The sequence below is a fragment of the Engystomops pustulosus genome, chromosome 1 (genome assembly GCF_040894005.1).
Source record: "Engystomops pustulosus chromosome 1, aEngPut4.maternal, whole genome shotgun sequence".
Classification (NCBI taxonomy): domain Eukaryota; kingdom Metazoa; phylum Chordata; class Amphibia; order Anura; family Leptodactylidae; genus Engystomops; species Engystomops pustulosus.
This window is the reverse complement of record NC_092411.1, coordinates 264,065,389-264,079,690: the sequence shown is the minus strand read 5'-3', so window position 1 is coordinate 264,079,690 and position 14,302 is coordinate 264,065,389. Positions and strand designations below refer to the sequence as shown.

At 40.9% G+C, this 14,302-nt stretch overlaps 1 protein-coding gene across 5 annotated transcripts in view; it reads right to left on the bottom strand.

The window, feature by feature from the left end:
- Positions 1-14,302, bottom strand: part of LDB2 (LIM domain binding 2) — a 232,372-nt gene that overhangs the window by 27,909 nt on the left and 190,161 nt on the right. For all 5 annotated transcript variants that reach the window (XM_072126042.1, XM_072126043.1, XM_072126045.1 and 2 more), the window contains exons 4-5: positions 11,335-11,457; positions 9,193-9,276 (exon numbers count right to left, since the gene is read on the bottom strand). In XM_072126042.1, the coding sequence (XP_071982143.1) occupies positions 9,193-9,276; positions 11,335-11,457 (207 nt within the window). The remainder of the gene's footprint in view (positions 1-9,192; positions 9,277-11,334; positions 11,458-14,302) is intronic.

Below are 14,302 nucleotides of genomic sequence, written 5' to 3'. Positions count from 1 at the left end.
CTGCTGTGAAAATATTGATTGACTGATTTCCATGGTTTCTCCAATAATTAGCATAATGGGGTCTTCATATATGTGCAAAGTAGGGGTTAATCTCATCAGAGGCTATGTTTTGGCTGCATGGATCTGAGCTTATGATCCACAACCAGGGCTGTTGTACTTAAGGCTACCCTTACAAAGCCTTTTGTGTTAACCTTTGTTTTTATGGGTAGTACACCTCCCCCGGGTTGAGTGATGGACAACCAAACCAATCAGCTCTTGAAATCTATGGATCATTAAATAAAACCTCTCCAGTTTAGGAAGTTTTGAATGGAAAATCTCTATAAATGTAACATGAGAAAGAGCAGATTGACTTTTTCACAGCTCTGTAGCCACAGGGGGACGCGGTAGGTGGGTTTATGATGTGTGGCTCCAGTGTATTGCTATAACTTGCTGTGTGTGGATTGATGTATTTATGCTATATAGAAGAAGCTACAGTGTCCAAAAAAACTATTAAAAAACTGCAATGTAATCATTGTACATGGTCATATATGGCATCCATATTTTTTTGCCTTGTTATGTTTTTTATTCTCACAAATGTGTCTTAAGTAAGCCAAGCTATCAACTCCATACAAAACCACTTCAACCATATGGAAATAAAGTATAGTAGGTCATACATTTATTTTGCCCCAATCTTTCAGAATTATGGTGCTCATACATGAATGAGCGTTCAGTCCTCCTTACTCCCATACACACATTGGGGCAGATTTACTTACCCGGCACATTCGCGATCCAGCGGCGCGTTCTGTGCGGTGGATTCGGGTCTTCCGGCGATTCACTAAGGTAGTTCCTCTGCCGTCCACCAGATGTCGCTGCTGCATTGAAGTTCTGCCGGAATGCACGAGCCTATACCTGGTGAAGGTAAGCGCGAGTCCCGCAACACATTTTTTTTTAAAAATACGGCGGTTTTTCTGAATCCATCGGGTTTTCGTTCGACCATGCCCCCCGATTTCCATTGTGTGCATGCCGGCGCTGATGCGCCATAATCCGATCGCGTGTGCCAAAATCCCGGGGCAATACAGGGAAAATCGGCGCAAATCGGAAATATTCGGGTAACACGTCGGGAAAACACGAATCGGGCCCCTAGTAAATGACCCCCAATGCATTACAAGGTGGCCCATTTATCTCTGTTTTAAGTCTGAGTAAAAGTGGCTTAACAAGACACCAGTGGGTCCTGATGCAAACTTTGGATCTGGGCCCCCATATACCTAAAATAGCACTGCCACCCCCATCTTTTACATTACACTTGAAAATACACATATATGCTACATAAACATATATTTAGAGTACCATACTCATGGTGTCCAGCAGCAGCCTCCACTCAATAAAATGTCCAGCAGCAACCTCCACTCAATAAAATGACCAGCAGCAGCTTCCACTCAATAAAATGCCTAGTAGTAGCCTCCATTCAATAAAATGTCCAGCAGAGGCCTCCACTCAGTAAAATGTCTAGCAGCAGCCTCCACTCAATAAAATGTCCAGCAGCAGTCTCTACTCAATAAAATGACCAGCAGCAGCCTCCACTCAATAAAATGACCAGCAGCAGCCTCCACTCAATAAAATGTCCAGCAGCAACCCCCACTCAATAAAATGTCCAGCAGCATCCTCCACTCAATAAAATGACCAGCAGAAGCCTCCACTCAATAAAATGTCCAGAAGCAGCCTCCACTCAATAAAATGACCAGCAGAAGCCTCCACTCAATAAAATATCCAGCAGCAACCTCCACTCAATAAAATGACTAGCAGCAGCCTTCAGTTAATAAAATGTCCAGCAGCAGCCTGCACTCAATAAAATGACCAGCTGCAACCCCCACTTAATAAAATGTCCACCCTCTGATGATTGATAAGATGTCCATCACTAACCTGTCCTGAATAAAATAACCAGCAGCGGCCTCCCCTCAATAAAATGACCAGCAGTAGCCTCCACTCAATAATAAATTATCCACTTGCTGTAACAGACATTCTACAGGGCCGGAGCTCCGACAGTCATTTATAAATTCTTTATGGATCCAACAATGGATCATTTTGTTTGTTGACCGGTCCTGAGCCGTTGTTAGCTCCTAGGAGCCAAGTGTGCAACACATTAAGATTGTTATATTCTACAGGGCCCCTTGTTGCATTAAAAATACTAGTGGAAAACACTTGCTGCACCAGATTTATCACTGTGATTATGAATCCTGATGCAGCATAAGACTTTCTATTTTTACTTTAGATCTACTTTTAGTGGGTCTGCACTGTACCTTAGAATTTTGGGCACACGTGTCTGAGCCTGTGCTCTGTTAATCAATTGTAAGCATGTCCTACTGCTGAGTATGTATCTCTAAATCACAGAGTAGAGTGGCTTTTGTCCTCTATTCTGTCATCGCTTAAAACTGTATCAGAATCCTGAGTGTATTGATACAGGTATGCAGGGAGGTTTCAAACAAATTGCCCAATACAGCTTCAAAGAAAATCAGCTGACTCCTACCCCCCTGTGAGACCTTTTTATTCACAGCCTTAAAGCGCCACTGCAAAGTTACTTGACAAAAAATAGTTTTATTACAGCTGGAGAGAGCCTTGACAACAATTCTAACAATACCTATATAATAATGCTTCTGGCTTCCTCCTATCCTGAGATATAGCCTCGTATATCTATCAGCCCTATATGTAAAAACCTCTCACTTTTTCCTGAAGTGGGCAGGACTTCCTGGTTGTGACTTCATCTACAGGTAATGAGGCCAGAGGAAATTCTTGTGAATGTGCACAAACAGCGCAGCCAATCAGGACACACAATCAGTGTTACTGCTTGTACAGAGATCTAGTGCAGGGCAAGGCAGGGAAGACGGGAGTACTACATCATACATTATCCACTACATCACAAAGGAAAAGATATATTAAAACATGTCCAACTACACTATGGAACACCTACACAGGAATAAAAAGATGAACACTTGGTAACATCATAATATGTTACTGTATATATATATGTCTTTTAGGGCTCCTCCCTAAAAGACTTTTTTATTCAATCACTGATTTTTTTACATTTTTTTGCAATTATACTCTATGAAAGATGCTGCTTATCAAATCTTTTTCTGTGCAGAGGTTGTACTATATGTATGTACTGTGCTATGTATGCAGTATTAAAGACAGCCATTTGGTACAACTGATGGGGAACCTGAGGTCTGTCTTTAAATGCTGCATTTTTAATTTCACACATACACAACTATGCTACAGGAATTTAGACAGTCATTTGTTATAATTGATGGGGAACCTGATCTCTGTCTTTAAATGCTGCTTTTTAAACTTTCACACAGATACAACTGTGCTACATTTGAACTTTCAAACACAAACAGCTCTGCTACATACCATTCCTGGGGAAGTATGGAAATATCCATCCAGACTGCAACATGTTTCCAATTGGATGACCCAAAGCATGTGACATCACTCAAGGTCCTGGAGTTTTTTTTCATGCTGCCGGGACTAATATTCTCCTGCACCTGGAAGGCTACTGATTAGGATCATACACATCTCCTAGAGCCCCTCCCAACAAGATCCACCCACCCTCTTCTTCTCTCCACCATCTAGATATGGATTCCTATGGCAACCAAACATACAAAGGCAGTCAGAGGGACAACATAAAACCCATGCTAGGAGGCAAACGGCAGCAGATAACTAGTGACTTTAAATGAGGGAATTGCTTATTTTCGCTTGGTGCAGAGTTAGGCAAAAGTTTTCATACTTTAAGCAATTGCTTAGGTTGCATCATGGGTAAATCCCCCCCTGTTTGTATGAAACCACTAGACATACAGGCTGTGTACACATGGCTGTGCACGTAAAACCTGATCAGTACATACACAGGACTTATCTAATCTTTATAGCTTTGAGACCTCCCTTTGCCTTATAACACAAACTTAAATATTTTTCATATTTTCTTTTTCATCTTGTTGATTATTTTCAACCCATACTGTATTCTTTGTAAGGTCTGATGTTAGATGGACAGGAGCAAAATATTTTCTCCGGGCTGAAATGGGAAATGTTGGGTCTGGTGGCGACCTTTTGTGAAAACTACATGTTTATCAGCAAAATGTTAGATTCCTGCGGTATAAGATTATGGGTTGTATGTATCCACTGTGTAGGCAGCAATCCACATAGGTATCTGCGTGTTCCTGGGTCATTCGGAAAGGCAGAAAATTTAACTCCGGGGAATAAAATCTATTTCCTGGTGTATAGTTTGATTTTCCTCTTCATGTGTTTTCTAGCTCTGCTGAAAATCAGATTCCATCTTTAGGAATATCTCTAATTAAATACATTACAGGTGGGAGTTTTGCCTCATTAAACAGAAGTGTTTCTCATCATCCACAAACATGAGGTACGGGGTTCGTTTCTTTTATTGGTGGATTTTAGTGTTGGCTTAAACTTAATTGCAAACAATATAACAGCAGCCGATGTTATTAATGCCACCCCCCGATTACTCTGAAGATTATATTAAAAATTGTTCTCAAACATAAACTTCCAAAAATTCAAATTAATCTGTTAGGACGCGTGAAGTGTTGGACCTGTATAGATGTGCACTTGTGGGGTAGTTAAATGGGAAATGGGGGGTGGAGCTAGTGAGGGAGCCCTGCCAATTAAATCCCTTGCAATAAGAAATGTAACATTGTATACATTAAATCTGATGATTAACCTATTAAGGGGTATTCCCATGTAGACAAGATTCTTAAATATACTCAGGATAAGAAAATAACACATTCTCTAATTCACTGTTATTAAAAATACAGCATTTACCAGATATAATTCCAACCTGTCTGTATTAGTTCTGGTGTTTACATTTTGGTTGTCACTGGATACGACCATAAACTCCTGACAATGATGGCAGATTCCCCTAGCTTCTCTTATATTGCAGGAGAAGGAAAAGGTGGGTGGGAGAGAGCACACTACTTCCTGTGTAGAGCAGACTGTGGAAGCACTACAGACAAGATAAGCTCTTGATCTGAGGGGAGGGGGGCATAGCAGTGCTGATTGTGTTTTTTATTGATTAGGTGAGGCAAAATAGCTGATTGTGTTATTGTGACTTATATCCATCTCATGACTCTGATCTGTCTCATCTCTCTTTCTATGTGTCAGATACTAGAGAATGTTCAGAAGCTAAATGAAAGTGTAGACACACCCTGGGCCATGATAATCTAAGCACATTGTCAGCACACAGCATCTGATGGCACAGAGGAATCATGAAGTGTCTTCTTGGAGAGTCCCCAGCCATACTCTTACACTGACCAGCCTAGGGACTGATAGAACCACAAACAGCAATAAAACTGACTAAAATTGCAAAGTAAGGGTTTAAAAATCATCTTTACTATGTAAACATCACTAGGGGACTGAAATTTGAGAACTCTTATTGGCCAACCCCTTTAATGTTTGCTAGTGGCCTATCCCTCTAAGTCTAAGTGCTGGATGAAAAGAATATTAATATAGAATACAGGAATATAGAAGAAATTCTGCACAAAATCTGGGAATGTGGACCAGACTTCTAATGGGAGTCTTAGAAACAGTGAGTGGGTAGAAGTTATAACCACTAGAGAACTGTTCAAGCTGGTGCGTAGATCATCTTGTTGCAGGCAAAAGCTGTAGTCGTAGTCAGATGGGTCAAAGCAGAGTTTTGAGTATTTGATAAAAAAGCAGACCAAAAGATATAGTCAAGAATAAAATGTGGGTTGAGGCCGGAACAGAACAGGAACAAACACCCTTGTAGGTACTAAGACTAAGGCTACATTCACACACATGTATGGGGGATGTATATACGGCCGACGTATATACGGCTGATATACGTCCCCCATACACTTCTATGGGCTCACGGCCCTGTACGGGAGCAGTACGGTGCAGCACACGTGCGCCATATCTTCCTATGGAGAGGGGCGGAGTGAGCAGCGCTCATTCCCTGCTCCTCTCCGCAGCGCCGATGTATGCCCGCCGTACTACGGTACGGCGGGCATACATCGTGTGAATGTAGCCTAAGACTAAGCTATTTCTGAAAAAGAAATCCGATATCCAGCCAGTTCCGGGACACTGAAAAATTCTTTATTGAGGAATGTATTTAAAATCCACAGCAGGGAATAAACGCCGACGCGTTTCGGACGGACTAGCCGTCCTTAGTCATGGCATCTCCAGTAAGAAGTGATTATGTAATGAGTTCCCTCAATGGGCCCAGATTCTGATGTTAATAATGTGTTAATGGGTCGCAAAGGTCCAACAGTAGACAAGCCCTCTGGTGGGTTGAGGGCCATACTGACACCACTTTGGTTTTTTGTTTTATCTATTGATCTTCTCAAGTTATACATATTTTTGAGAATTATTTTTTTTCTTTAAAAAGAAACCCTGCTTTTTGAAACCTCCTAAGGATTGTTTCGGTCTTTGCTTATTGCTTAATTTACATATTTAATGATGACTTCTGACAACAACTATTAATAATACCCATGCAGGAATACCAGAAAGACGATGATTAATATTAGTTAGTATCTAGCTAGGAATCACTTTATACCTTACAGCATAATTAAAGGGGTATTCCGGGAATATGAACATCTGACACAAAAACCCATGATGATATAAATAAATGAGTACAACAATACTCAATGTCATTAGTCACAAAATGGAGCTTAAATAATTTGATTTTATGATTTACAAAGTTTATGGCCTCTCTAAAGTAGGTGGAGTTATCACTAAGATGGCCGCCACTGGTAACTACAAGTTCCATGATCCTTTGGTTCTCAGTAACTCCTCCTACCACTTATGCTCTGCTAACAGTGATGATATAACAGACTGTGCTGCTCTGTTACCATAGTAATGATGTGTAACTGCACATCACCAAAACACCGGCCATACTGGATGCACTGCAACCAACCGGCTACAGCCAAACATAGTGGTGATCACATGACCTTCCCAGGCAGGTACAGGACATGTGATGTGGACATGTGACCGGCGGACATCTTCTGTTCTGCAACGGACCGCGCGGAGGAAATTAACGGACTGATTAAAGGGCCAGTAGCATTTTAATTCTTCATTACAGTCTATGTCACCAGCATTTTCTGCTAAGGGGAGCAAAATTTTAAATAACAATTAATTACACATTAGCTTATATTTTGAGTGCCCATTTGTATATGAATTATGCTGATTCCTGGAATACCCCTTTAAGGAGTAAGACTGCCATGGACCCTGGGCTGTATTGATATTTTCGCCCCTACAAGTCTGGAATCACTTCCTACATATGGTACTAGAATCAGCTTCTTGGGGGATGGAGGATGTGTCCCTTCAGCTGCTTTCAATTTGCAGTTTCAGGATCTTTGGAGGACCCTCGAGGGTCCTTAAATGGCTCTTGTGTACATGTATATTGAGAGCATGAACAGATGTACAAGGATTTCATTGGGGAAGGCCCTTCATGGTATAAAATTTGGTGGGTGGTTTAGGTGGCCATGGGCCCCCTAGAAGGCTTGGACCCTGTGCTGCTGCCCAAACCGCCTATAGTCTTATAGTCCAATATTGTCTCCAGGTCTATAGATCCGGCAGCAGCAGCAGCTCCAGCATTCATTGCATAGAGCTACTTCAGGGTCATTGCAGAGAAGAAAAGAAAATGCAGGAGCAGTAATAAAACAAAGCAAATGAAACAACAGTAAAGCAAGACATTTGTCAGATACAGTTATGACCCTGCATGGACACATCAAAGTTTGAGGTTTCAGCAACAATTTCTAGGACATTTTTCATTTTCATAGATTTCTTTCATATAAATGACAGCTGATGTCCTTAATGACTGTAAATTAATGATATTTATTAATTAAGATCTCCAGAGGTGAGACATCACAGTAATGGATGGAACCTTTCATATATGAAGCAGGTAAAGTTGCCAAAATGAAGCTTATGAACTTCCATAAATGTGCAATAAATTGTCAATAAAGTTTAGATTTTGTAAATCTGTTTTGTGGTCTGTTGGAACACCGCTTTCCTTTGCTTAGGTTACATTGGGGCACATTTACTTACCTGGTCCATTCGTGTTCCAGCGGCGGCTTCTCTGACGAGCGTTCGGGACTTCCGGCGATTCATGAAGTTCCTGCGCCCGATGTCCACCAGGTGGCGCTGCTGCGCCGAAGTCCGCCGAGGTGCCCCAGAGTTCATCGTCTTCATCGTGGTGCATGTGAGTATGGCCCGTGCGACCAATTTTTTTTAAAAAATGCGGCGGTTTTTCCGAATCCGTCGGCTTACCGTTCGACCACGCCCCCCAATTTCTGTCGCGTGCATGCCGGCGCCGATGCGCCACAATCCGATCGTGTGCGGCAAAATCCCGGGGCAATTCAGGGAAAATCGGCGCAAATCGGAAATATTCGGGTAACACGTCGGGAAACCGCGAATCGGGCCCTTAGTAAATGACCCCCACTGACTTTCCTTAGTCTAAATGTGACTATTCTTTGATCTTGTAATTTTGTATTGAGCCAGTTATATTTTCAGCTTATGAACCTTCATAGACATCTACATTTTGCATAGCATTTTTCATCTAACATGTGTATGAGCCAGTCAGATGCACAAGGTCCTTGGTCATGTGATGTCACACAGGTGCATGGTTCGTTATATCCCTGGTCATGTGATGTCACACAGATGCATGGCGGAAGTTTGCCAGCAAGCAGCGATATAGAAAACTTTGAAAGTCTATTGAAAAATTGTATAACTTTTCATGACATAACCAATTTGCTGAAAGTGAACAACCCTTGTGAATTCTGGAAAACCCTATAAGAGCCAGATCAAAAAGAAAAAAAAGAAAACATATGTACCCTACCCCCATTTGAAGTGTCACTCCAGCACTTCTGATCTTCACCACCTGCATTGGGGTCATGGGGACCGGTTCAGCCAATGAGTGACCTCCTTCGATCCCAGGAAGTTATTGTCACATAGAGGAAGTGGCGCCCATTGGTCTAAGGAGGCCACTCATTGGCTGAAGCGCGTCCCTCAACCCCCTGGAAGTTCAGGCTAAATACTAGTGCTGGAAATACCAGTTGACCAGTATCCACTTATATTCCATGAATGTATTTTAGATTATCATAAATTAGCCTGTATATGTGTCTTGGTACATCATATTATAAATGCAGTACTGTACATCACTGTACATCACTACCTAGTCAACAATTTCTTGTGACTTACCCTGAGGTAGTTGAGGGTGAAGTTGGTTAGACCCATCCTAGTTATATTTTTGGAGAGCTGCTCTAGCACCTGGGGGTCCGGTGCCTGTATATATACAAGACATGGGTTACAATACAGATAACAAATATTAATGTATACAGTTAAAATGCATGTATCATAAGACTGTCTTTGTGGCCCTAAGTTTTTTTTGTTAGTGTTTTTTGCTGGTCAAGTGTATCTTAGTGGTTTGGTGTGGATTTGTACCAGAATTTGTGATTTTTTTTTTAAGAAGCACCTCAGAGAACACAACAGAAAACTAGACAATGGTAAATTTTGAATGGAGACTGTCTTAGGTGAAAAAAAAATGCCAAAAGGCATATGTACCACAAAAAGTAACAAAAAAGAAAGAAAAATCCAAAAATTAGATACACGTGTACCATGTGTCTCTATGGTAACAGACGACAAACAATCTCTGTGTAGTCTGATACTAAAATCATGTTCCCTTTAATTTGTTTCAAATTGCCACAAATGGGTAGGAAATGTGGGGGTGCTATATCTAGGTACATGAAATAAGGGATGGAAGATAACACATTCTAACTTCTTCAGGTTAATCTTGAGAAACATCCACAAGACCAGAGATTTTATTCAATTATTGACCACAATCATTTCTTTCTAGATATTAGATTAATAAATCAGAATGTGATACATCCCCTTTCAAGAAAATCTACTATTTGGTGCAATGCAGTCTAAAACAATTTTAAAATCATGTAACTGAGGCTAGGGGGCAAGAAAGAAGAAGCCAATCTAGGAGAAACTCGAAGTTTGGCCGAAGCCGAATGTGCATTTTTTTAGGTCTCTTAAAGGAAACCTACCATTTAGAATGGTCGGTGTAAGCAGTAAGTACCGAGCACCAGCTCAGGGTGAGCTGGTGCCGGTACTTACTTTCGTTAGTGTTATAAACCGCGGTATCGCAGTTTTAACACTTTTTAAACTCTAGAGCAGAAGAGGCTTCGGTGCTGCGCGCGACCGTGCGCGCGCAACGTCTCTGTTATTTCCTGTGTAGGCGCACGCAGCGCCGAAGCCTGTTCTGCCCTCGAGTTTAAAAAGTGTTAAAACCGCAATACCGCAGTTTATAACACTAATGAAAGTAAGTACCGGCACCAGCTCACCCTGAGCTGGTGCTCGGTACTTACTGCTTACACCGACCATTCTAAGTGGTAGGTTTCCTTTAAGGCCTTTTTAATTACTGTCGTATGTGATTATATCTGATTAAAACATTTTTAGTTTGTAGAAAAACTCTCTTGCACTATTGCCTTTTTCTTTTCCTTTGTGGGAGAAATCAGTACATTTAAACAGCGGAGAGAACCTGGATGAGAGTAATATGGTAGTCTAGCCGGAAGATCTTCTCAGCTGCACCATGATCATCCCGTAGGGGGTACGAACTTCACTGATGAACAATGCACTGTCCCGATGTAAGGAACTGGCAATAGAAGTATATGGGGCTCATTTACTAAGGGTCCGCGGACCGCACAAACGTTGAATATTCCGGCGATTACCGTTTTAAAAGGGGATTGTGGCGCACGTGACCGGATTTTGGTGACGCAAATCGGGGGCGGGCCGTCAGACGATCTGACGGATTTGGACTGAGCACAGGATTTAACATTTGAATTTGTGTCGCAAGCCATGCACTTACATGCACCGGGAAGAAGATAGTGCACTCCGCCGGACCTGAGCGGAAAAGCGACACGAGCAGGAAATCGGGCGCACGATTATAGTGAATTGCGCTGCAGTCCATGATCGTCGGACAACGTACAGCGGGGATTGCGCAAGGGACAGGTAAGTAAATGTGCCCCTATGTCTTTACTCCTAAACCCTGTCTTTGGGTCAAAAAGGTACTGTCCTTCTCTCTATATTCACATACTACCTGTGCTAAAATATAGAAGGACGTAGAAGCGGAGGAAAGGGAATTTGCAAATATCTCTGGAGGTGTAATTTAGCATAATTTTAAAATAGTTTTTTTCGTCAAAAACGCTATTTTCCCTGAATAACCAGGATAAGTGCATGAATCCACAAAACAACGGGAATCTAAAGGTATGTTTGGTGCAACGTGTGTCTTCAATTAATTGTATCACATTTTAATTGAGCCTATAAGGAGACACTTACATGCATGGCTAGTATGCTGCGAGGTACTAATTCTCTGTATTGTCTAATGGTAAAGTGCCAGGTCTTGATTCTCATGAGATCATCAAATGTGAACTCCAGGATGAGGCGGCCTTCAGTGCATACCTAGAAGACAAGGAACAAGAGGAACATTTAGTATAACATCTTGTCTGACTACTGTGGGATGCGTCCAAGAAAAGCTTAAACTATTATTGCAAGTCAATGGTTGTATACATACATGCAGGTGCTTGATAAATGGAGCTCACTTATTTTTTTGGTGGAGTAATTTCCATATGGTCACTCCCCTCTCCCAAGACCACACCCATTTCTCAAGACCACACCCCTTTTACTGACCATAAAATGTTTTATAAGCCTTCATAAATGTGTCGGAAGGCTTTTTAGACTTTTTTTGGCCCCTTTATGTTTCCATTCTACAATATGTAAATAGGAAGAAAAAACTATTTTTTCAGACCACATCAAAGGGAGAATTTCATTGTCAGGATGCATCATTCCGCCTACCTCCTTCCACCATCTCTGTACAATGACCTCTTTAAGGGTTACAGAGCATGCGCACAACATTTATCTTTAGTCTGGACATTTGTGTCTTTTATTTGTTCAGTCTGGGTTTTGGACTTGTTGGATTTATCTTAGATGGTTATATATCAGGCAGATGAGTCTGTGGGGCAACTTGAAAAATAAAACTTCACACACAAGTCAAAAACTCATTTAAACCCTTGTAATCTAACTTATGCCTATGTCTGCTCGGGACAGGAATTTATTTGTGCCAAAGTTGTGACTTTATACAGCAAATTGTGCCAAAATTGCAGCCTTTTCATACACTAATATCTAGATTCTCTAAATATAGCAGATGCAACACTGAAAATCTCTGGAACGATGAACTCTGCTAGGCAGGTGGAAAAGTCACAGATATTGGCACAGATATACAGATGCCCCCAAAAAGTTGCAAATATAATAGAAAAAAGAAAAGTCCAAGATAAATTACTCCCAATCCTCAAAGGCTTTTTTGGTATAAAAAAAAGTCTCAAAAAAGTCACATTAAGGTTTTTTGGGACTCTTCACTGCTAAAAAGTCTCACAGGACTATTTCCACCTCTTCATTAATCTGGAGTAATCATAGAACTTCTGCTAGTACAACACCATGCAAAGCCACATTCATGACTTGAGACTTTTGCATAAAGCCTCATAAAAAGTCTCACAGTTACTCCAGTCTACATGCTGAGACTTTTTATGCATTTTGAGACTCTTTTGGGACTTTTTGAATAATAAATCCCAGATAAAAAGGAGACCATAAGAACATTTATTAAAGGGCCACCACCACTTTAATAAATCTGATGGGTAGCAAAGCGCCAAAATAGACATAGAACTGTCCCAACGAGCCGCCTAATGATAAATGACCCCCAATAAGTCAGTAGGAATTTCCTGAACTGCTGTGCACACATGATCAATATAGCAGATACACAAAATACCAAACAACAGAAAATAAGAGGAAAGTACAATGCAAAGACATAAAAGGGAAAATCTTTATTAGTGAGCAATAATAAAAATACGTAAAATAGACTGAGAAGCATCTCAGAATGGATACAAGAAAGCACGCCAGGTAATACGGTAATAATAAGATACATGAACAAATATCCAATATACAATATAAGAGACCCAGAAATGTAGTAAACAGTAGTTTAGACAGAAGTAGATATCAAATAATAATGGTGTAGAGCCCTTATGTAACTGACAAGTAACCTGTAGTAATAACAGGGGTCACAGACGCTTAATCATAAACAGTGATAGACACATATAAATAGTACAAAATAAGTAGAAGCTAGTGTGACCAAACAGAGGACATGATATTACCTGGCGTGCACCCCGACACGCGTTTCAATCGCAGCAGGTCTTTGTCAAGGGATAGCAGATACACACTCTATGGGCCACATTTACTTACCTGGTCCTGTCGCGATCCCCGATCCGGACCCCGGAGTTCACCATCTTCTTCCTGGTGTATGTGAGTGCATGGCTTGCGACACAATTTGAGATGTTAAATCCCGCGCTTAGTCCGAATCCGTCAAATCATCCGACGGCCTGTCCCCCGATTTGTGTTCCGTGAAAGCCGGCGCCGATGCGCCAAAACCCAATCATGTGCGCCAAACAACACAGTTAAATGCGGCGCAAAACGGAAAAATTCGAAAAACCCGACGGAAATACGTTCCGCGGACCCTTAGTAAATGTGCCCCTATATTTCTTTTCAGATATTTAATTAGTAAAATGTAATGTGATACGTCCCCTTTAAGCTTTTCAACATATTTATTACAAACCTAAACTTAATATAACCTTTAAAACACTGTAAAATGCTTCCTCTAACTCCTTTCATATCCATGGCCTTTCTATGTAGAAACAACAAGATTAAAAGAAAAAAAAACATACACTTTTCAGGCTTTTCAGTCCAACCTGTTTAGAATACAACTCAGGCACAACAAAAGATAAAATAAAGACGTAAGAAGCAATAAAGATCCAGTGTAATCGCTTACGCAGTCAACCAGCAATTTTCAGTTTCTAAGCCATTTCCCTTGACTTCTGCAATGCGTTGTAGTTTATCGAGTGAGAAAAAAATGAATATTTATGAGTCAAGGGCCTACGTACAGAGGTGTCCATCCTTACCTTTCTCCTCTTCCAGGATATCCTGGGTACAAGATGAACAACAAAACTCTTGTGTTACAACGGTAAAGTAATCATTTTTATAATTTTGGTGATCTCTCTCTCGCTGGAAAAGATAAGGATGGACACAACTAAAATCAATGGATATTTTAACAGATCCGTTACTTCTCTAATTATTCTAGTGACAATTATTATTCTAAATAACTAGTGACAAGTAATAGTGTGGCCTGTTAAGCTGGTGTGAACTGGTGTTTAGTTGAAGACTGCCTGGAATATTCTTCTAGAGGAATGTGCCAAAATTATAC